We start from the raw sequence: 21,287 nt of genomic DNA, 5'->3' as shown, positions 1-21,287 counted from the left end.
TTCCAATCTGTGAAACAAAAAATTTGCATTTTCAAAAGTTCAGAAAAGAGTGACCAAGAATTTAAACTGATGAATTTGTTAAGGAAAAGCCTGTGGAAGGACAATCTGCCCCCTTCTGAACTTATGAAATCTGATGCACTGTAGTACTTAGTAAATTGAAATGAGTACACTGAATAGATTGTCAATATGTTGAGTTATTCATCAGTTAGCATATTTTCAAAAAAATATAGAGTTGAAGTGTTAGAAAGGTAAATCTGTATACATTGTTGATCAAACATTCCACTTTTATTTGGATCAGCTATTGTTAGCAGTGTAGATTATAATTTGCTAAGATTTTGCAAGGTTCTGGATTCAAAGATGAATTTCAGAGCTTTATGCTCTTAGAAGTTTTGTAGTTATTATGAAATCAAATGTAATATGCTCTTGGAAAGGAATGCACTTTATCAAGTTTAATACATTTCACTTTACAGTGCACTATGATGTGTTGTCATACAGCATGGAAAGTTGGCCCTTTAGCCCAAATCCAACCAAGTTGCCCTCTAACATTTTGGCATGAATGTGTATTTATCAGTTTGTATGAGTTGTTAATGATACTAAAGCTTCAATCTAACTGCTGGGTATGGATACATTCCTAGTTTGTAGAAGGGTAAACTTTAACTGGCCCTATGCAACACAGTTTCTGGTCAGATTAGGCAACTGACTGTAACATTTAGTAAAATTATGAGAGAAGAATGTCATTGTCAAATGTTACAATTTCAATCTTAAGATGATGTTACTGTTCTATATCATACATGTATTTGTATCATACTTTATCATTTCAGACCAGGGAGTGATAACACAAATGAAATGGTTGTCCAAGCGAAACAACTTCAGCCTGTGAAGGAGAGCAGTAATTCCTTACGACTTTTGGAAAGTGCTGCCACCAAAAATCTCTTGTCACCACCCATTACTGCTGTTGGTTCGAAACGGACTGATGAATGTTCATCTCAATTTGAAGAAATAAATCCAGAGAACACTGAAGAACATTTGGTTCCAAAGGACTCAACTGTGGCACTGTGCTCTGCTGGTGGGTGCGGATTTTGTTCACTCTCTGCATCATCGGCAGTAGCCTGTCACTGCTCTGAAGGAATGGGTACATTACCACGCTCATCAAATCTAAACCCACTTTTGTCCATGTGTGGTCACCAAACCAGTTTGTCAGGAGATGTAGTAACCTCTTCAGATCAAAATGGTGATGGCATGCAACATCGTGGCAAGATCTGTGATTCCCCAGGGACCCCTACCCTGGATGAAAACGTGCCTGGAAATGGGACTTCTACCAGAATTCTCGTGATACCCGAGGAAGATAACGTTGTGTATCATAATTATCTTGGTGGCCAATCTAATGAAGTAGGTATAGCAAATGAAACTTGGTGGCAACAAGTCTCCTATGAATTTAGTCTTCCATCTGAAAACCACAAAGAACAAAACAGTGTCGACAAAGAAAGTCATGAAGTGATTTATTCTGCCAGGTTAAGTGGTCAAATAAATCTATCTGCAAGCCAACACCAGCAGTGTGACACAAAGATTGAAAACCAGCCAGAGGCTGATATAAATTCAATTCTGTATGGTCTTAAGGATCTGGAGCTCAGCAGCGATTCAGAACTTATTTCTGTAGATCAGTCTGGCACTTCTTGCACGACCTCAGAGCTTCTCAGGACTCCATCACCTTATGTGATTGATTCAGACCTTGAATCAGAATCTGAGCAAAGTAAGATAGCTGCTGTGAAAGAAATTAATACATCTACTTGCAGTTACCAAAGTACAGAAATAACCAGCCACTGTGTAGGAGCACCAGAACAATTCTCTGTTTGTCCAAGGATTACTGATATTCTGTCTGAAGGATTAATTTACAGCAAGGGTCATCTGCGTAATAGTGAAATAAGTGCCAGTGAACACTCAGTGCGGCAGAGTCCTTGTCTGGAAATTATGGGAAGTAAGGATGAACTGGAAGGACATGTTACATCAACACCAAAGTCCCATAAATACTTGAGCACAGATAGTTCTTTAAAGCCCAATTGTGAAATTAATGAGGGGAACTATACTGGTAACTGCTATCACAGGGATGGTTCCAGACTATGTAAGTAATTTTAATGTCATATGGTACATAGCTAAAATGAAAATTAAAGTGTTTTTTTGCATTAGTAGATTTATTGTTTGGTCCCATTGTTAAATAATTGCAATAAATACCAACCCTTGAAATGCCATATCCACTCGGGTATTAGAATACTCTGGTGATATTGTGTTTTTTCTATTTTGTTAAATAAGGGAATTATATTGACATGAGAGGTTTGAGCAAAGTTTAGCATCACATAAATTGCCATATTACAGTTCCAAGAGACACTAAAGATGTTGGAATCTGGAGGAAAAATCAAAAAATCAACTCTGAAGTCAGAGGCTGGGTTAGCATTTGTGGGGGAATGGAATGTCAATGTTTCAGGTTAAGGCCCTGCACCAGGACAGAGGAGGAAGATAGTTGGGATAAATAGGGCAGGGAGTGGGGAGAGTCATGAGGTGACAGGCAAACTGAGGAGGATGAAGGATAACTGGCAAACTGAGGAGGATGAAGGATAACTGGCAGATGGGGGAACAATGGTGTTCATAAGTAAAAGCAGGAGGCTGATAGATGCAAACATAAGGAAAAGGGCAGATGGAACCAGGTGGGGGAGGGTGAAGACAGCTTTTGGATGGTGATAAGCAGGAATCTCAAAAGTAAGGAAGGTGATAACGGTAACCATTAGGGGAAGAGGTAAAGGGCAGATGGGGGAGGAATCTGGTCGATGAAATGTGTGGGTAGTATGGAACTAGTAGGGGGAGCGGAAGAAAATAGTTGATGGGTGGGGTGTATGGGGAAAGGAGAAAAAATGGGAGAGCCAGAAGAAGATTGGAAGGAAAGGGGAATAGGAGCACAGGAGGCAAGGGTTATCTGAAATTGGCAATTTCAATGTTCATACCATTGGGGTGCCGATTACTTTGGCAGAATATGAGGTGTTCCTCTGGTTTGTATTGGGCCTTATCCTGCCAGTTGAGAAGGCCGTGGAGTTGAGTACAATACAATACAATTTTATTGTCATTTGAACCTCAAAAGAAGTTCAAATGAAATTTGGTTTCTGCAGTCATACAACAAGAAAAGAACCAAGACACACAATTAACACAATTTACACAAACATCCATCACAGTGAATCTCCTCCTCGCTGTGATGGAAGGCAAAGTCTTGTCTCTCCCCTGTGTTCCATTCTTCTCCCGATGTTAAAGCCCGCGGCGGGCGATCGCAAGTCCCGGGGGTGGGGAGGGGAGGGGAAAGGATCAGGGTGATTGTGAGAAATGTGTGATTGTTCCAATTATGTTAAAATCTGACAAATTAATGCATACCACACTGGATACTGCATTTGAATCTTTCCTAGGTTACTGTGTTGGATATGTATGTTTATGATTGATAGAAGAACAAACTATGGAATAAGATGATATTGAGTGACTTCAAGAATCTGAATGTTATGTGTAATCGCCATCTTTTTGCCCCAGGCATAGTGTTTCAGGTCAAGTGTCTACAGTTGCGAGATGGAGGAAAATTGTATTGTGTGTGGGTAGTGCGGAATCATGCTCAGAGTCGGAGAGAGGCTGGGCTGAAGAATCTTTTATTGTCTACTCTAAACAGCACTTCCCTATCTGCAGCGCACTCTATCAGCTTGGGAGAGGTTAGTCAAGTGAATACAACTGATTTATTTTGATTTTAGTCCATGATACACATCAAGGCTGTTGTGAATGGAGCTTATGAGGAAGTAATGAAACATCACTAAATATTGAAGCTGGTGCAGGTAGTTCTAAAGGCTTCAGGTTCATACAACATAGTGCGTGTATTGAGCAGTTGTGGATCAGCATGTAGCTGTCACATATGTAACATTATTGTGACAGAATCAAAATTGCTTTATACCTAATTATATATTACCCAAGGTAGACGCAAAGTGCTGGAGTAACTCGAACTGAAGAAAGATCCCCACCTAAAACGTCACCTATTGCCACCCTCTGTATTAAAAAAAAAACTTGCCATGCACATCATCTCCTTTACATTTTGCCCCTCTCACCTTCAAGCTGAGCTGAAGTTTCAATCTCTGGAATTATAAACTACAACCTCAATGTGGGGGTTAAGTGTCTCTGTTCTTCGAATCAAGAATACTTTTTAGAGTAGTCTGTTTATGCTATAAGGTGTTGTACTTGAATTGTAGGTTGTTCTTTTTTTTTCAGGTTATAATGGAAACCGCAAAGTTACATGGTTTAACGTATTCAGAAGATTTGGAGATGGCGAAAGCTTGTGAAGGAGAATACTCTGAGTTTTATACCACAGTCAGCCCACTAGGGAAGGGAGCTTTTGGTTTTGTGTGGACAGCACATCAAAAATTTAGCAATAAAGAGGTATGCACAGAGCTTCATCGCTGACTCGTATACGTAAAGCTCACTTATTTTATTGTTTTGTTCTTTTCAGTCATGCAAAAGGAGCATATTCGCAACAAGCAGTGGCTGCCTCGCCAACAATCTGTCTCATTCTTTTCTTCTTCGTTGTTTTTTAGTATATGTTAAATGTATGTTTTAGTGTTCTTTAGCTGTTTTATGTGGTGGTGGTGGGGGAAACTTAAAAAAATATTTTACCTCGATGGAGATGCGATTTTTTTCCGTATCGTAACTCCGTCTGCACTGCGGCCTAACATCGAGGAGCTGGCGGCCTCTTGCTGGGGATTGACCTCAGAGCTCCAACTGCGGGAGCCTGCAGACTTAACATTGTGGAGCTCGTGACTTCGGGTGCTCCAGACCGCTACGATTGCGGGGGCTTCGATCGCCGGCTGCGGGAGCTTCGATTGCCCTGACTGCGGATGGTTCAACTGCCCCATATAAAGAATAAAGAGTGAAGAAGATTAAACATTATTGCCTTCCATCACAGTGAGGAATGCGGGGAATCCGCTGTGGAGAATGCTTATGTTAACTTTTATGTAGTTGTGTGTCTTGTTGCTTTTTTTAGTATGGCTGTATGGTAAATCAGGTATCACTGTACCTTAATTGGTACACGTGACAATAAAATACCCTTTGAGCCAATCAGTAATCCTACTGAATAATTTAAAATAATTATGTAATATGCACATATAAGTTTATTTTTCAGAAAATCCAGAGGTTAGTTCATAGTATGATTTTAAAATCTGGATGAGTGGGGAAAAATAGATTCAGTAGTAAGTTTCAGAAATAAAATGGATATATGCTTTGAAGCAAATAATTTGTCGGGTGATGAAGAAATTTAAATTAATTACCTTTCAAATACCTGTTGGGTTGAATAACCAACTTCTTTGTTTCTTAATTTCATGAACATTTGATTAGATTATTTGAAAACTTGTCATAGAATCCAGTTAACTTTAGCAACCATGTAGTTCTAATCCATTGTGAACTTTTAAACAATAGTACAGGTATTTATTAAGAAATAGATCTGGCCAAATGGATTATTTGTTCTCTTCAAAAATTGTGATACATCAACTTGTTAAAGGAGCTATGGTGTAGTAGCAGTACCTTCCAGATCAAAAAGGTTCCAGAGCTGGTATTTGCTGATTTAATAGATATTAAAGGTTGCTTTACTTTAGAGAACAGCATGAAAATGGGTCCTTCAGCCCATTGAGTCCATGCTGATCATCAATCGCTAATTCAATGTTATCCCACTTTCACACGCACTCCCTATGCATGTGGGTAATTTTACAGTGGCCAATTAACCTGCAAACTCGCACATCTCTGTGATGTGGGAGGGGACCGGTGCACGCAGAGGAAACCCTAGCAGTCACAGGTAGAATGTGCAAAATTGACACAGACAACACCCAAAGTCAGGATAGAACCCAGGTCTCTGGTACTGTGAGGCAGCAGCTCTAACAGCTGTACCAATGTGCCACATTCCTCAATCCTGTTGCTTAATTGAGCAGGATGTCTTCTCTTGAAGTTCAGTTGTCATCTATTATCATCTATTGTCATCTTCCATCTGGCCGAGCTTGATTGTGCAGATGGTCACTAGAAACTTAAAGCTACAACCCATTTAATTGCCCATTGTTGTCAAATATCACCCCTCCTTGCACCTTTCGAGATGTTCAGTATCCTGCATCTATCCAAAGGCCTTTCGAATGTTGCCCTAAATAAATGCAAAGAGATGACTCAGAAGTGAGTAACTTCTTGGAAACTAATCATATTATATGCCTCTGTTCTTATGCTTTCCAAATCTAACAGCATCTCCAAGATACAAAGAACATGCCAACAAGACATTTACAGCCCAGTTAGCAACCAGCAATGACTGCTAATTTATTTTAAAATACTTGGGCATCTTAGCGATTGTATGTTACAGGTATGCTTGTTTTGTATCTTCAGGTTGTGGTGAAATTTATTCGTAAGGGCAAGATTGTTGAAGACTGTTGGGTTGATGATGCGGACCTGGGCAGAGTAAGTCAGGAGATCGCAATCCTTGCTCGACTCAACCATCCCAACATAATCAAGGTCAGTCACGTTTTTTCCTGTTTCAACCTTTTTATGTTTCACTGTTTTAGCTTGGGTATCTGCACCAGGTTTATACTGGTGAGCATCAGAATATAATACTATATAAGGCTAGAGAGGGTTCCTTCTGGTGAAGGGCACTGATCATGTTGCCACATAGCCTACAATCTCTTTCATGACAATAGATAATCTCTTTATGTTCCTGCGTGACATGTTGCTTATGGAATTGTCAAATGTTCATAAGCTGTGTTACTTTCCCTACTATAAATGAGTGCTGATATTAATGTTTATTATTGGAAGCTGAGTGTTCTTGCATTACTTGGATGTTGATCACAGTGTGCAAACTTGTTAATTAAACTGAGGATGGGCTAGCCTTTTATCAGTTGCTTAATATTGTATTGAGGCATAATTGGAACAAAAAGCATAAGTCTATGCTTCATGGATCTGATAGTTCATTTATTTGTGTTGATTCTTCCCAGAATTATTAAAAGAGAGCTGCAAATTCAAGTGTGTTATAATCTCTACAGGTACTTGATGTGTTTGAGAACCCGGATTTCTTTCAACTTGTAATGGAGAAACATGGAACTGGTCTGGATCTCTTTGAATTCATTGACCAGCAGCCAGACTTGGATGAGCCCTTATCCAGCTTCATATTTAGACAGGTAATAAGAAAAATATACATTAGATCAATGACCAGTGTTACTATTTTCCTGATGTTTTATGTAATATCTATTAGTACAATATACAATAATGATGATCACCAATTCTGACATTGTGCTGTCTATTCAGTCTGGAAGTCAAAGGCAACCCTTAGCTACGAGTTGCTTCTCACACATTAATTCTCCCACTCAGACCTCTCTGTCTTTGGCCCCCTGTATTGTTTCAAAGAAAACCAATCAGTCCGTGCATATTATAGCCCTTGGGGCTTAATATCAAATATAACTATTCCAATGAATCACCCTATTTTAGGTTTATGTGTGTCTCTGTTTGAGCTCTGTTCGTCCTTGAACAGAGACACAATCTGTTTTTTAGGAAATGTTGTCAATGGTTCTTTATTTGTCACGTATGCAACTGCACAGTGAATTTCTTTTTGCATATATTCTCCATGCGGGTGCCACCCTGTTTTGGCACCAAGTCCAAAGTCCGATTGGCCAGTGCGCTCGATGTATTGGAGCAGTTTCCGCAAACCGACATCCATCTCCTCACCCGGCCATCTTTGTGTCCCAGGGACACCTCTTGCAGCCAACCTTGAAGGTGATGGAGGCATTACCCTGGTTCGCCCTCCTACCGGCCCTTGCTTCTCATTTCCGATGTCTCCAGCTCCCTCCCGGTTAAGCCGATCAACGAGCCTTCAGGTGGGTCCTGCCGTCTGATGAGCCTTCGGATGGGTCCTGCCGTCGGATGAGCCTTTGGGTGGGTTCCCAGTTGCGCCGACTGACGAGTCTTCGGGCAGGCCACAGGAAGACCTCCGCCATGCCAGCACCTCGGGAATGTCATGATCAATTCTAATCGACTATGTCAGGAAATCAGAAGTCGGTTTCAGATGAAGGCTCCGAAGCCGAGATCCAGAAGTTAAGGTAGACAAAAATGCTGGAGAAACTCAGCCGGTGAGGCAGCATCTATGGAGTGAAGGAATAAGTGACGTTTCAGGTCGAGACCCTTCTTCAAACTGGGTTCAAACAGGAGTTAAGGGATGAGTTTACTCAGTATCATGGTGTTGAAGGCTGAGCTGTAGTCAATGAATAGCATCCTGACGTAGGTGTGCATATTGCCGAGATGATCCACAGTTGAATGTAATGTATTATCCTAGATGAATATAACTTTGGCTTCAACATGGATAAAAGTTATGATTTCAAGAGCCAGGTTAAGAGTGATTTCTGACTGTGGAATCAAGGACTGCCCCCCCAGGGTTTCTCCTTTTGCCAAAGAAAGCTCTTTGAATGCTAATCATCTCAATCCCAGTAAATTACTGTGAAACTTCTTCAGACCAGTATTATAAATTAGCTGGCTTCATTCGTGACCTTCGACGCTATCAGAAGTGGGGCTATAGGATGTTGATTGCAGCGTTCAGTTTGATTTGGCATTTTTTGTCATGAAGCAATCTTTGCCTCCATTCAGCATGTAAGGCCTGGTTGATAAAAGACGATCAATACTTCCTCCTCAGTGCTAAAGCAAGCACAAATTACACCAAGAGCACAATTCACCTCTGAAGTGCCATTGTCAAAACCTCTCCCTTCAAGCTGGGCTAGGGTTGAGGGGTGTTCTCCAGGAGTCCTGTAGACCTGAAACTCTCAGAACTGAGTGGTAGTTGCTGTGTTGATAAAAAGGGGATATTTCAAGGGTAGGGGATACAATAATGAATTTACTGTGGGAGAAAAAGGCTTAACAATAAAGAGGAGGACATTGGCAAGGTGACAAAGAACAGCTTGAGCGTCATGATCTGTATAAGGCCGGAACCTGGGAATTTGATGATGAATTTGATGAAGATGGAACAAAGTTATGAAAATCATGTTTTTTCCATTGGGCAGTTGGTGAACTTTATGGAGTTGTTGAGGAAATTGGTTGGTGTTCCTTGTAAGTAGAGAGCAATAGCCTCAACTGAAATTAAAACATTTGGCATTGATATTCTGTGATGGAGAAGTTGAAATCTATCCATTTAAATTTACCTTATTTAAAGAACTGACGTACCTGTCTATTTCATTAATCAAGAGACTACTTCTGGTAGATTCATCTTTGCTGTTTCGAATGTGTGGTGGAGTGCGTGAGACTACTTTTCTAATCATACCCGACAAATTATTGGCAATCGAAATTGGATTTTGAGAACGTTGTAAAAACCGCCGCTACAAATGTTCTCTATATAATTTATGTCTTCCTCGCTAATCTTGGTTCCTCAGTAGATACTTGTGCGTTCTCTCCCATATTTTGATCAAATACTTGGTTTTGCCTTTAACGTAGCAAGTATACACTGAGATTTGTGTGGGCCTTTGTATTGCAGATTGTGGCCGCTGTGGATTATCTACACAGTAAATGCATTCTGCACCGGGATATCAAGGACGAGAACGTGATTATTGACGAGGATTTCACTGTTAAGCTTATTGACTTTGGTTCAGCTGTGAACTTGGAGCCTGGGAAAGTTTTCCGTACATTTTATGGAACAATTGAATACTGCTCTCCAGAGGTACTGATGGGAAACCCGTAAGTATTAAAATATGAAGCTTTTAAATGTCCTGTTTTGGGGTATAATCCATGGTTCCTACTCTTGCCTACAAGGTTGTGCTTGTTATAGAAAGGATCTGGCTTGTGGTATCCTTTGGTATAGACATTAATGGCTCTCACAATGGCTCAAACCCCCTTGCCTATGTCCACCTTTTAACTGCTACGCTTTGACCTGCTTCTCTTTTCCAGCTTTCTTCTCCTGCGCCCCCCCCCCCCCCCACATTGACTCAGAACAAATGAAAATAAACATGCAGGTACTGCAAGCAGTGAAAAGAACTAATGGCATGTTGGCCTTCATAACGAGAGGATTTGAGTATAGGAGTAAAGAGGTCCTTCTACAGTTGTACAGGGCCCCCGGATACACCACATCTGGAGTATTGTGTGCAGTTTTGGTCTCCTAATTTGAGGAAGGACATCCTTTCTACTGAGGCAGTGCTGCGCAGATTCACAAAGTTAATCCCTGGGATGGCGGGACTGTCATATAAGGAAATATTGGAAAGACTGGGCTTGTATTCAATGGAATTTAGAAGGATGAGAGGAGATCTTATAGAAACTTATAAAAGGACTGGACAAGCTAGATGCAGGAAAAATGTTCCCAGTGTTGGGGGAGTCCAGAACCAGGGACCACAGTCTAAGAATAAAAGGGAGGCCATTTAAAACTGAGATGAGAAAAAACTTTTTTACCCAAAGCTGTGAATTTGTGGAATTCTCTGCTACAGAAGGCAGTAGAGGCCAATTCTCTGGATGATTTTAAAAGAGAGTTAGACAGAGCTCCAGGGTCTAGCGTAATCATGGGATTTGGGGAGAAGGCAGGCACGGGTTACTGATTGTGGATGCTCAGCCATGATCACTATGAATGGCGGTGCAGGCTCGAAGAGCCAAATGGCCTCCTCCTGTACCTATTTTCTATGTTTCTAAGTGTCTCGACCTGAAATGACACCTTTTAGTTTAGAGATACAAAAAAATAAACTAAAAGGTGACCTATCCATGTTCTCCAGAAATGCTGCCTGACCTAGGCACACAAATCTGAAGTAGCTCAGCGGGTCAGGCAGCATCTCTGGCGAAAAGCAATAGATGACATTTGGGTCGATTGGAAACCTTCGAACTATCTTTAATCTGATTTTACTGGACTATATTTTACACTAAACATTATTCCCTTTATCCTGTATCTGTACAGTGTAGACGGCTTGTTTGTAATCATGTATAGCCTTTCTGTTGACTGGGTAACACGAAACAAAAAAGCTTTTCACTGTACTTCAGTACATGTGACAAACTAAACTAAAAAGAGAATATGCCTTTGACAAGGTCCCATATAGTAAGCTACTCTGGAAGGTTAGATCACATGGTATCCAAGGTGAGCTTACTAATTGGATTCAAAGTTGGATTGGGGAAAGGAGTCAAAGGATAGTTGTACAGGGTTGTCTATCAGATTAGAGGCGTGTGACCAGTAGAGTGCTGAAGGTTTGTGCTGGGTCTGTTTCTGTTTGTCAAAAAAATAGTTAATGTATATGACAATGTTGTTAACATTGATGGCAAATTAGCAGTTGACACTAAAAATAGGCGGTATAGTAGACATTGAGGAAGGATATCTAAGTCTGCAACAGAATCTAGATCAGTTGGAAAGGGAGCCCTGGAGTGTGTTGCAAAACCAAGAAATCTTGGGGGCATTGTGTTACCAAAAAGTGGCAAGTCAGTTGGACAATGTAGTAAAGAAGGCATTCAGCACGCTAGCCTTCATTGGGAACGGTATTGAGTACAGAACTTGGCAAGTTATGCGACAATCTTCACATGGCGAGGTGAGATTACACTTGGAGTACTATGCATAGTTCTAGCTGTCCAGCTATAGGAAGGATGACATTAAGTTGGAAAAAGTGCGTAAGAGATTCAGCTGGCTCAAGGTATAGGGAGAGGTTGGATAAACTCTACCAGGGTAGAGGATTCTAAAACTAGAGGGCAAAGGCTTAAGGTGAGAAAGGAGGACGTTACAAGGGACCTCGGAGGCAACCTTTTAACTTGGAGAGAACTCTGTATCTGGAATGAGCTGTAAAAGCTAGCTACGGAAGCAGATTCAATTACAAATTTCAAGATACATATATGGATAGGAAGGGTTTAGAGGGTTATAGGCCAAATACAGGCAAATGGAACAGTATACTAACTTGATCATGGACAAGGCAGGCCGAATGGCTTGTTTCCATGACGTTGGAAGGAGGTCCTATTGCAGTTGTATTTAGGAACAAGGAGGTTGTACAAGGCCCTGGTGAGACCGCACCTGGAGTATTGTGTGCAATTTTGGTCTCCTAATTTGCGGAAGGACATTATTGCTATTGAGGGAATGCAGCGTAGGTTCACCAGGCTAATTCCCGGGATGGCGGGACTGTCATATGAAAGAATGGGTCAACTGGGCTTGTATTCACTGGAATTTAGAAGGATTTAGAAGGATGAGAGGTGATCTTATAGAAACATATAAAATTCTTAAAGGATTGGACAAGCTAGATGCAGGAAAATTGATCCCGATGTTGGGGGTCCAGAACCAGCGGTCACAGTTTAAGAATAAGGGGTAGGCCATTTAGGACTAAGATGAGGAAAAACCTCTTCATCCAGAGAGTTGTGAATCCGTGGAACTCTCTGCCACAGAAGGCAGTGGAGGCCAATTCACTAGATGTTTTCAAGAGAGAGTTAGATTTAGCTCTTAGGGCTAAAGGGATCAAGGGATATGGGGGGAAAAGCAGGAACGGGGTACTGATTTTAATGATCAGCCATGATCATATCGAATGGTGGTGCTGGCTCGAAGGGCTGAATGGCCTATTCTTGCACCTATTTTTCTATGTTTCTATGTACAGCTCTGTAACTCTCTCTGAGGTGTCTGGAACCAGAGGTCATTGTCTCAAAGTGCAGGTTTGGCCATTAAGGATTGAGATGCTTAAAATAATCTTCATTAAGAGGATAGAGAGTCGTTGGGTAGTAATCACTAGCAAAGGTTCATGTTTTTTTGGATATTGGAAGATGAAAGACATGCGATGAATGCAGGAAGGTAATGCAGGGTTAAGAGACTGCCCTGATTTTTATTCAACGGTGAAGTGGAATGGCGCACTTTTACTTTGCGACAATATCCATGTAAAATCCATATATATATATCCTTGTACAATGCAGTTGATACCTATTGCAGTAGGTTCTCAAGTACATTGAAAGCATATTTTGAAGAATTCCATATATCTGCATGTGCAGGAGAGAACAGGATTGGTACTCTCATGTGCATTGTATACTCTAAATCATGCCTTCATGTTGTGAGGGATTTGCTAAAAACTATGTTGCTATCCATTGGCTAGTTAAGAGTTTCTTCTGTATTGGAACGTTTCTAAATTTGAAGCTGTGGCATTTTCCTCGCTGTTAAATCATTTTCATGTTCTATCTTCTCTATCTGTTTTCAGGTATTCTGGATCTGAGTTGGAGATATGGTCCCTGGGAGTGACATTGTATACCCTGGTCTTTGCAGAGAACCCATTCAGTGATGTAGAAGAGACAGTAGCAGCTGTCCTAAAACCACCTTTTCAATCCTCCAATGGTAAAATAACTTTTACATTTCTAATAAACTAGCACAGATATAGCCATTTATAATCCAGAAGGAATTGAAGCTGTGAATTGTTCTGATCGTTGTTCCTGAGATTAAACTCGGTAGTAAACATGTTGGAATAATAAATATAGTGGGAGTATTTATAGTGGGAGAATGGAATGGCTATTGCTTCATAACCTGTACTTCCACCTATTTATTATTTGTTTCCAGGGTACTTAAGGAAGTGGCTCTAGAAATTGTGGATGCATTTGTGATACTTTTCCAATGTTCTAAAGACTCGGGATCAGTTCCTGTGGATTGGAGGGTAGCTAATGTTATCCCACTTTTTAAGAAAGGCTGGAGAGAGAAAACAGAGAATTATAGACCAGTTCGCCTGACATCGGTGGTGGGGAAGATGCTGGAGTCAATTATAAAAGATGAAATAGCCGAACATTTGGATAGCAGTAGCAGGATCGGTCCGAGTCAGCATGGATTTACGATGGGGAAATCATGCTTGACTAATCTTCTGGAATTTTTGAAGATGTAACTAGGAAAATGGACAAGGGAGAGCCAGTGGATGTAGTGTACCTGGACTTTCAGAAAGCATTTGATAAGGTCCCACATAGGAGATTAGTGGGCAAAATTAGGACACATGGTATTGGGGGTGGAGTGCTGACATGGATAGAAAATTGGTTGGCAGACAGGAAACAGAGAGTGGGGATTAACGGGTCCCTTTCAGAATGGCAGGCAGTGACTAGTGGGGTACTGCAAGGCTCAGTGCTGGGACCGCAGCTATTTACAATATACATCAATAATTTGATTGAAGGGATTCAAAGTAACATAAGCAAATTTGCAGATGACACAAAGCTGCGTGGCAGTGTGAACTGTGAGGAGGATGCTATGAGAATGCAGGGTGACTTGGACAGGTTGGGGGAGTGGGCGGATTCATGGCAGATGACGTTTAATGTGGAGAAATGTGAGGTTATCCACTTTGGTAGCAAAAACAGGAAGGCAGATTACTATTTAAATGTATTGTATTCAAATTTATTGTCATTGTCTCAATTAGAAACAACGAAATGAATTTCCCTTTACAGTCAGTATCATAAAAATAAATAAATAATAAATAATAAAACATATTAAAAATAAAATAGAATTTAAAAAAAAGCACAAACACAGAAAGTTGGTGAGGAAGGCACCATAGTCCAGCCAGCCTCCCCTCCGATCTTCCCAGATGTTCACCCGTGGTCGGGGCCTTCCGAGCACCCGCAGTCGCCACCCCGGGCGGCCCGATGCTCAGGCCCTCTCGCCGGGCTGATGGAACGCCGACGCCGAACCCCGACGGTGAAAATCCTCCTCAGCGGCCCGGACCTCCCGATCAGCCGCCTCCCACCGGAGTCCGCAGCTCCCGAGCCGGGCAGAGTCGCAGGACCCCACGATGTTTGTCAGCGCCGCCCGCGTTGGGAGCTCCGCGAACCACAGCTCCAGGATGTCGGTGCCGCAGGCCCAGCACTCCGGGCTCCAGACGGCGATCCCCGGTAAGGCATCGCCAGCCCCGCGATGTATCAGCGCTGTCCTGCCGCTGCTGGAGCTCTGGTCGGTCCAGGCAGGCAAGGCCGCGCCAATCCAGTAGGTAGGCCGCTGGGGGGGGCGAGGACGCGACTCGAATAATAGTCGCGTCCTCTCCAGGAAGTGACTGAAGGACGGTATCCCCCTTACCGTACCCTCTTCCCCCACATTAAAACATTTTAAAAAAACATAAAAAACACACTTCAACATAACAAAAAAAACGAAAAAACTAAAAGGCTGAAGGTGGAGGCAGCTGGCACCAGCGCCACCGGAAGTACAACACGCCACCGGAAGTACAAATGGCGTCAATTTGGAAAAGGGGAAGTACAGCGGGATCTGGGGGGGTCCTTGTTCATCAGTCTATGAAAGTAAGCATGCAAGTACAGCAGGCAGTGATGAAAGCGATTGGCATGTTGGCCTTTATAACAAGAGGAGTCGAGTATAGCAGCAAAGAGGTCCTTATGCAGTTGTACGGAGTCCTAGTGAGACCACACCTGGAATATTGTGTGCAGTTTTGGTCCCCTAATTTGAGGAAGGACAATCTTGCTATTGAGGGAGTGCAGCGTAGGTTTACAAGGTTAATTCCCAGGATGGCGGGACTGTCATATACTGAGAGAATGAAGCAGCTGGGCTTGTACACTCTGGAGTTTAGAAGGATGAGCGGGTATCTTATTGAAACATATAAGATTGTTAAGGGTTTGGACACGCTGGAGGCAGGAAACATGTTCCCGATGTTGGGGGAGTCCAGAACCAGGGGCCACGGTTTAAGAATAAGGAGTAAGCCATTTAGAACGGAGACGAGGAAACACTTTTTCTCACAGAGGGTTGTGTGGAATTCTCTGCCTCAGGACGGTGGAGGCAGATTCTCTGGATGCTTTCATGAGAGAGCTGGATAGGGCTCTTAAAGATAGCGGAGTCAGGGGATATGGGGAAAAGGCAGGGACGGGGTACTGATTGGGGATGATCAGCCATGATCACATTGAATGGCGGTGCTGGCTCGAAGGGCCGAATGGCCTACTCCTGCACCTATTGTCTATTGTCTATTCAGATTTCTGGTATCATTGCATTTTGCTTTAATTTTGGATGTTTTTCTATTGCTTGGAAATATTGTTTTTTTTATTTTCCCTGTAAATAAAATCAATTCTCCATGATGTACCCATTAAATTGTGCCATTCAATAAATAGTTCTATGCAAATGGATATCTATCCCTATAATTTTTTACTATCCACATTCTGTGTGTAGTCGTCTCTCTCTTGCTAGTTTTCTCAAGAGTTTTCTCACTTGACTAGCACCTTAATAGTTGGGATTACTTCCGGAAGTGGCGGCGCTGTTAACAGCTGCGGCTCGCCTGCAGTCCGTCTGTTTTTACTTTTTTCTGTTATTTTTTTGTCTTGGTTTGGTTAAGTTTAGTTTGTTGGGTTGTGTTAGAGGGGGGGGGGGGTGAAACATGTTCTCTGTCTCTTCCTTCGGGGGAATGCGACTTTTTCGTGTCGTATCCCCCTTCTCTGCCTCCGTCTGCGCTGAGGCCTAATGGCGGAGCTGGCGGCCTCCAGCCTGCGACCGACCTCGAGGCTCCGGAGGCAGAGCCAGCCAAGACTCACCAACGAGAGGCTGGCCGTCTTCGGGGCTGAGGCAGCGGTGGCCCGACTTGCTGGTGCGGCGTTCTGGCTTTCGGCGGCGGCCTGGAGCTGATGCAGTGGGGCTCGGAGCTGAGACTGCGGGACCCGGAGCTGGGGCAGCGGCCCGGAGCTGGGGCAGCGGCCCGGAGCTGGGGTAGCGGCCTGGAGCTGAGACTGCGGGAGCTGGGGCAGCGGCCCGGAGCGGAGACTGCGGGACCCGGGGCTGGTGCGGCGGCCTGGAGCTGGGGCGGGCCGTCTCGGAGCGGAGACGACGTTCCAGCTTTCGGCGGCGACGACATCACCACGGAGGCCTGCTGGACTGGAGGGCGGCATCTCCGGCCTGGATCGATCACCTCAGCGCAGAGGGAGAACAAGGAGGGAAGAGACGGAGACTAAGACTTTGCCTCCATCACAGTGAGGATGTGCTTGGTGAACTCACTGTGGTGGATGTTTAATTTGTGTTTATTGTATGTTTTGTTTTTATTGGTTCTGTGTATGACTGCAGGCAACATAATTTCGTTCAGACCGAAAGGTCTGAATGACAATAAAGGAATCTAATTCTAATTCTAATTCATTGTGTTTAAGAAGGAACTGCAAATGCTGGAAAATCGAAGGTACACAAAAATGCCGGAGAAACTCAGCAGGTGCAGCAGCATCTATGGAGCGAAGGAAATAGGCAACGTTTCATAGAAACATGGAAACATAGAAAATAGGTGCAGGAGTAGGCCATTCAGCCCTTCGAGCCTGCACCGCCATTCAATATGATCATGGCTGATCATCCAACTCAGTATCCTGTACCTGCCTTCTCTCCATACCCCCTGATCCCTTTAGCCACAAGGGCCACATCTAACTCCCTCTTAAATATTGCCAATTAACTGGCCTCAACTACCTTCTGCGGCAGAGAATTCCAGAGATTCACCACTCTGTGTGAAAAAAGTTTCCTCATCTCGGTCCTAAAAGATTTCCCCCTTATCCTTAAACTGTGACCCCTTGTTCTGGACTTCCCCAATCTCGGGAACAATCTTCCTGCATCTAGCCTGTCCAACCCCTTAAGAATTTTGTAAGTTTCTATAAGATCCCCCCTCAATCTTCTAAATTCTAGCGAGTACAAACCGAGTCTATCCAGTCTTTCTTCGTATGAAAGTCCTGACATCCCAGGAATCAGTCTGGTGAACCTTCTCTGTACTCCCTCTATGGCAAGAATGTCTTTCCTCAGATTAGGAGACCAAAACTGTACACAATACTCCAGGTGTGGTCTCACCAACTGCAGTAGAACCTCCCTGCTCCTATACTCAAATCCTTTTGCTATGAATGCTAACATACCATTCGCCTTCTTCACTGCCTGCTGCACCTGCATGCCTACTTTTAATGACTGGTGTACCATGACACCCAGGTCTCGTTGCATCTCCCCCTTTCCTAATCGGCCACCATTCAGATAATAATCTACTTTCCTGTTTTTGCCACCAAAGTGGATAACCTCACATTTATCCACATTATACTGCATCTGCCATGCATTGCCCACTCACCCAGCCTATCCAAGTTACCTTGCAGCCTCCTAGCATCCTCCTCACAGCTAACACTGCCCCCCAGCTTCGTGTCATCCGCAAACTTGGAGATGTTGCATTCAATTCCCTCGTCCAAATCATTAATATATATCGTAAATAGCTGGGGTCCCAGAACTGAGCCTTGCGGTACCTCACTAGTCACTGCCTGCCATTGTGAAAAGGACCCGTTTACTCCTACTCTTTGCTTCCTGTCTGCCGACCAGTTCTCTATCCACATCAATACTGAACCCCCAATACCGTGTGCTTTAAGTTTGTATACTAATCTCTTATGTGGGACCTTGTCGAAAGCCTTCTGAAAGTCTAGATATAACACATCCAATGGTTCTCCTTTATCCACTCTACTAGTTACATCCTCGAAAAATTCTATAAGATTCGTCAGACATGATTTACCCTTCATAAATCCATGCTGACTTTGTCCAATGATTTCACCACTTTCCAAATGTGCTGCTATCCCATCTTTAATAACTGATTCTAGCAGTTTCCCCACTACCGACGTTAGACTAACTGGTCTGTAATTCCCCGTTTTCTCTCTCCCTCCCTTTTTAAAAAGTGGTGTTACATTAGCTACCCTCCAATCCTCAGGAACTACTCCAGAATCTAAAGAGTTTTGAAAAATTATCACTAATGCATCCACTATTTCTGGGGCTACTTCCTTAAGTACTCTGGGATGCAGCCTATCTGGCCCTGGGGATTTATCGGCCTTTAATCCATTCAATTTACCTAACACCACTTCCCGGCTAACCTGGATTTCACTCAGTTCTTCCATCTCATTTGACCCCCGGGTCACCTGCTATTTCCGGCAGATTTTTTATGTCTTCCTTAGTGAAGACAGAACCAAAGTAGTTATTCAATTGGTCTGCCATGTCCTTGTTCCCCATGATCAATTCACCCGTTTCTGACTGCAAGGGACCTACATTTGTTTTAACTAATCTTTTTCTCTTCACATATCTATAAAAGCTTTTGCAGTCAGTTTTTATGTTCCCTGCCAGTTTTCTTTCATAATCTATTTTCCCTTTCCTAATTAAGCCCTTTGTCCTCCTCTGCTGGTCTCTGAATTTCTCCCAGTCCTCTGGTAGGCTGCTTTTTCTGGCTAATTTGTATGCTTCATCTTTTGTTTTGATACTATCCCTGATTTCCCTTGTTATCCACGGATGCACTACCTTCCCTGATTTATTTTTTTGCCAAACTGGGATGAACAATTGTTGTAGTTCATCCATGCAGTCTTTAAATGCCTTCCATTGCATATCCACTGTCAACCCATTAAGAATCAATCGCCAGTCTATCTTGGCCAATTCACGTCTCATACCCTCAAAGTTACCTTTCTTTAAGTTCAGGACCCTTGTTTCTGAATTAACGATGTCACTCTCCATCCTAATGAAGAACTCAACCATATTATGGTCACTCTTGCCCAAGGGGCCACGCACAACAAGACTGCTAACTAACCCTTCCTCATTACTCAATACCCAGTCTAGAATAGCCTGCTCTCTCGTTGGTTCCTCTACATGTTGGTTTAGAAAACTATCCCGCATACATTCCAAGAATCCGGGACTATCCCGCATACATTCCACAATCCGGGATTACTTACCATGCAGCTTCACTTGATTATTTTATGTGATAATGAACCCTTGAGAATGACAATTCTGCTGCTTGTCATACTTGGTTGATGAATCCTAATTATTATTCATCATCATTTATCTTTCTAAGGAAACTTTGTCCAGGCTCCTTTGTTTATGCATTTCTTCAGTTCCTCGCACAATCTCCCATTCATTAGAGGATCTGCAAGCATTCATTTCCTCTCAGTATTCCTCCGACCCACTTGTAAGCAACCCCTAAGAAGATTGGCAATACTGAACAATAACCAATGGAATATCAGATATGATACAAATTTTATAAAGTACAACATCATCTCTGAGTAACACAATCAATAATGTGCAACAAATGTTGAATGTGAACCTTCAAAAGTGTAAATATTTATATTTAATGTAAATATCCACCCTTTGAGCCAGCTCAATTTCTGTGTTCCTTTTCCGTAGACTTTATGAACTTGGTGTCATCTATGCTACAGCCTGATCCTTGCCTCCGCCTAACTTTGGAAGAACTAATGAAGGACCCATGGGTGACCCAGCCTGTCAATCTGGCTCTCTACACCTGGGAGGAAGTGTACTCCGCCAAAGAAAGTGAGTGCTAAACCTGTAATTTCAAATGCAGCCATGAAATGAGCAAACCCAACAACCTACTTGACAAGCTTAGATTTTTTTGTGGGTTAGGAGCAAGTCCAAAATAATTTTAATGCCACGAAGAGGTCATGAAGAGCTTTCGATTCTTTATTATTTCAACCTCCTAGAATATTTATCCAGCATGGTCTTGGAACAGTGGTTCTCATTGCATATCCTGACAACTGATTGCACAGATAGAAAGCAGTTTATTCTTGCAACATTATTCTTGCAAACCATTTTGATTATTTTACTATATTGTTTTAACTGGTTGTCGTGAAAGGAGAGATTAATTTCTAATTAGCACACCTGTGCAACTCGCGCAGCATATTAAAATTAACAGCATGAATTAACAGCAAAATTATTGGTTATGATTTCCAGATTTCTATAGATTATTAAATAATTCCTACCGATAGGAGGGTGGTAAATGAAACAATTTTTCATTCAAAAGTAAGGACCGAGTGAGAAAACAGTGGAGCCTTACAAAGTGCAGGGAACTACTGGAATATCACAAAGAATGTGATATCAATAGGACTGGACAAAGTCAACAAAGATTTATGAAAGGGAAATTATATTTGACAAAGCTACTGGAGTGATCTTAGGATGTAATTGGCAAAATGTGGAAGAGACAGTGGATGTGCTTATTTGGATTTTAAGAATTAAAAAAAAAAAATAGTCTCACATAACTATTGAGTGCACAAAAGCAAAGTATTTGGTTTGGGAGTAACATTAGCATGGGTTGAAAATTGGTTGACGGAGGATAAATGTGGCTTTCTTGGAGTGCAGAGGGTAACTCGTGCATTATGCAGGGTACGATGCTTGAGTCCTAGGTACATGCAATAAACATCCTAGAAATATGGATGTTTCTAGGTTTACTGACAATACAAAAAGAGATGAGATTGTGAGAAGGATGCAAAGAGGTTTCAGATGATTTGGACAAGTCGAATGAGTGGGTAGATATGTGGCATGCAGAAAACTATGGATAAGTGTGAAGTTAACCACTCTGGTTGGA

General features: G+C 42.4%; 1 protein-coding gene across 4 annotated transcripts in view; it reads left to right on the top strand.

Annotated features, from left to right (window-relative positions):
- Nucleotides 1–21,287, top strand: part of pask (PAS domain containing serine/threonine kinase) — a 47,515-nt gene that overhangs the window by 24,194 nt on the left and 2,034 nt on the right. For all 4 annotated transcript variants that reach the window (XM_033031606.1, XM_033031604.1, XM_033031605.1 and 1 more), the window contains 8 exons: nt 822–2,119; nt 3,562–3,734; nt 4,282–4,449; nt 6,424–6,549; nt 7,074–7,208; nt 9,542–9,741; nt 13,191–13,324; nt 20,096–20,239. In XM_033031606.1, the coding sequence (XP_032887497.1) occupies nt 822–2,119; nt 3,562–3,734; nt 4,282–4,449; nt 6,424–6,549; nt 7,074–7,208; nt 9,542–9,741; nt 13,191–13,324; nt 20,096–20,239 (2,378 nt within the window). The remainder of the gene's footprint in view (nt 1–821; nt 2,120–3,561; nt 3,735–4,281; nt 4,450–6,423; nt 6,550–7,073; nt 7,209–9,541; nt 9,742–13,190; nt 13,325–20,095; nt 20,240–21,287) is intronic.

Source organism: Amblyraja radiata, chromosome 13 (assembly GCF_010909765.2).
Source record: "Amblyraja radiata isolate CabotCenter1 chromosome 13, sAmbRad1.1.pri, whole genome shotgun sequence".
NCBI classification, from domain to species: Eukaryota; Metazoa; Chordata; class Chondrichthyes; order Rajiformes; family Rajidae; genus Amblyraja; species Amblyraja radiata.
Note: the sequence above shows the minus strand (reverse complement) of the source record. Positions and strands in the feature narration are given on the sequence as shown.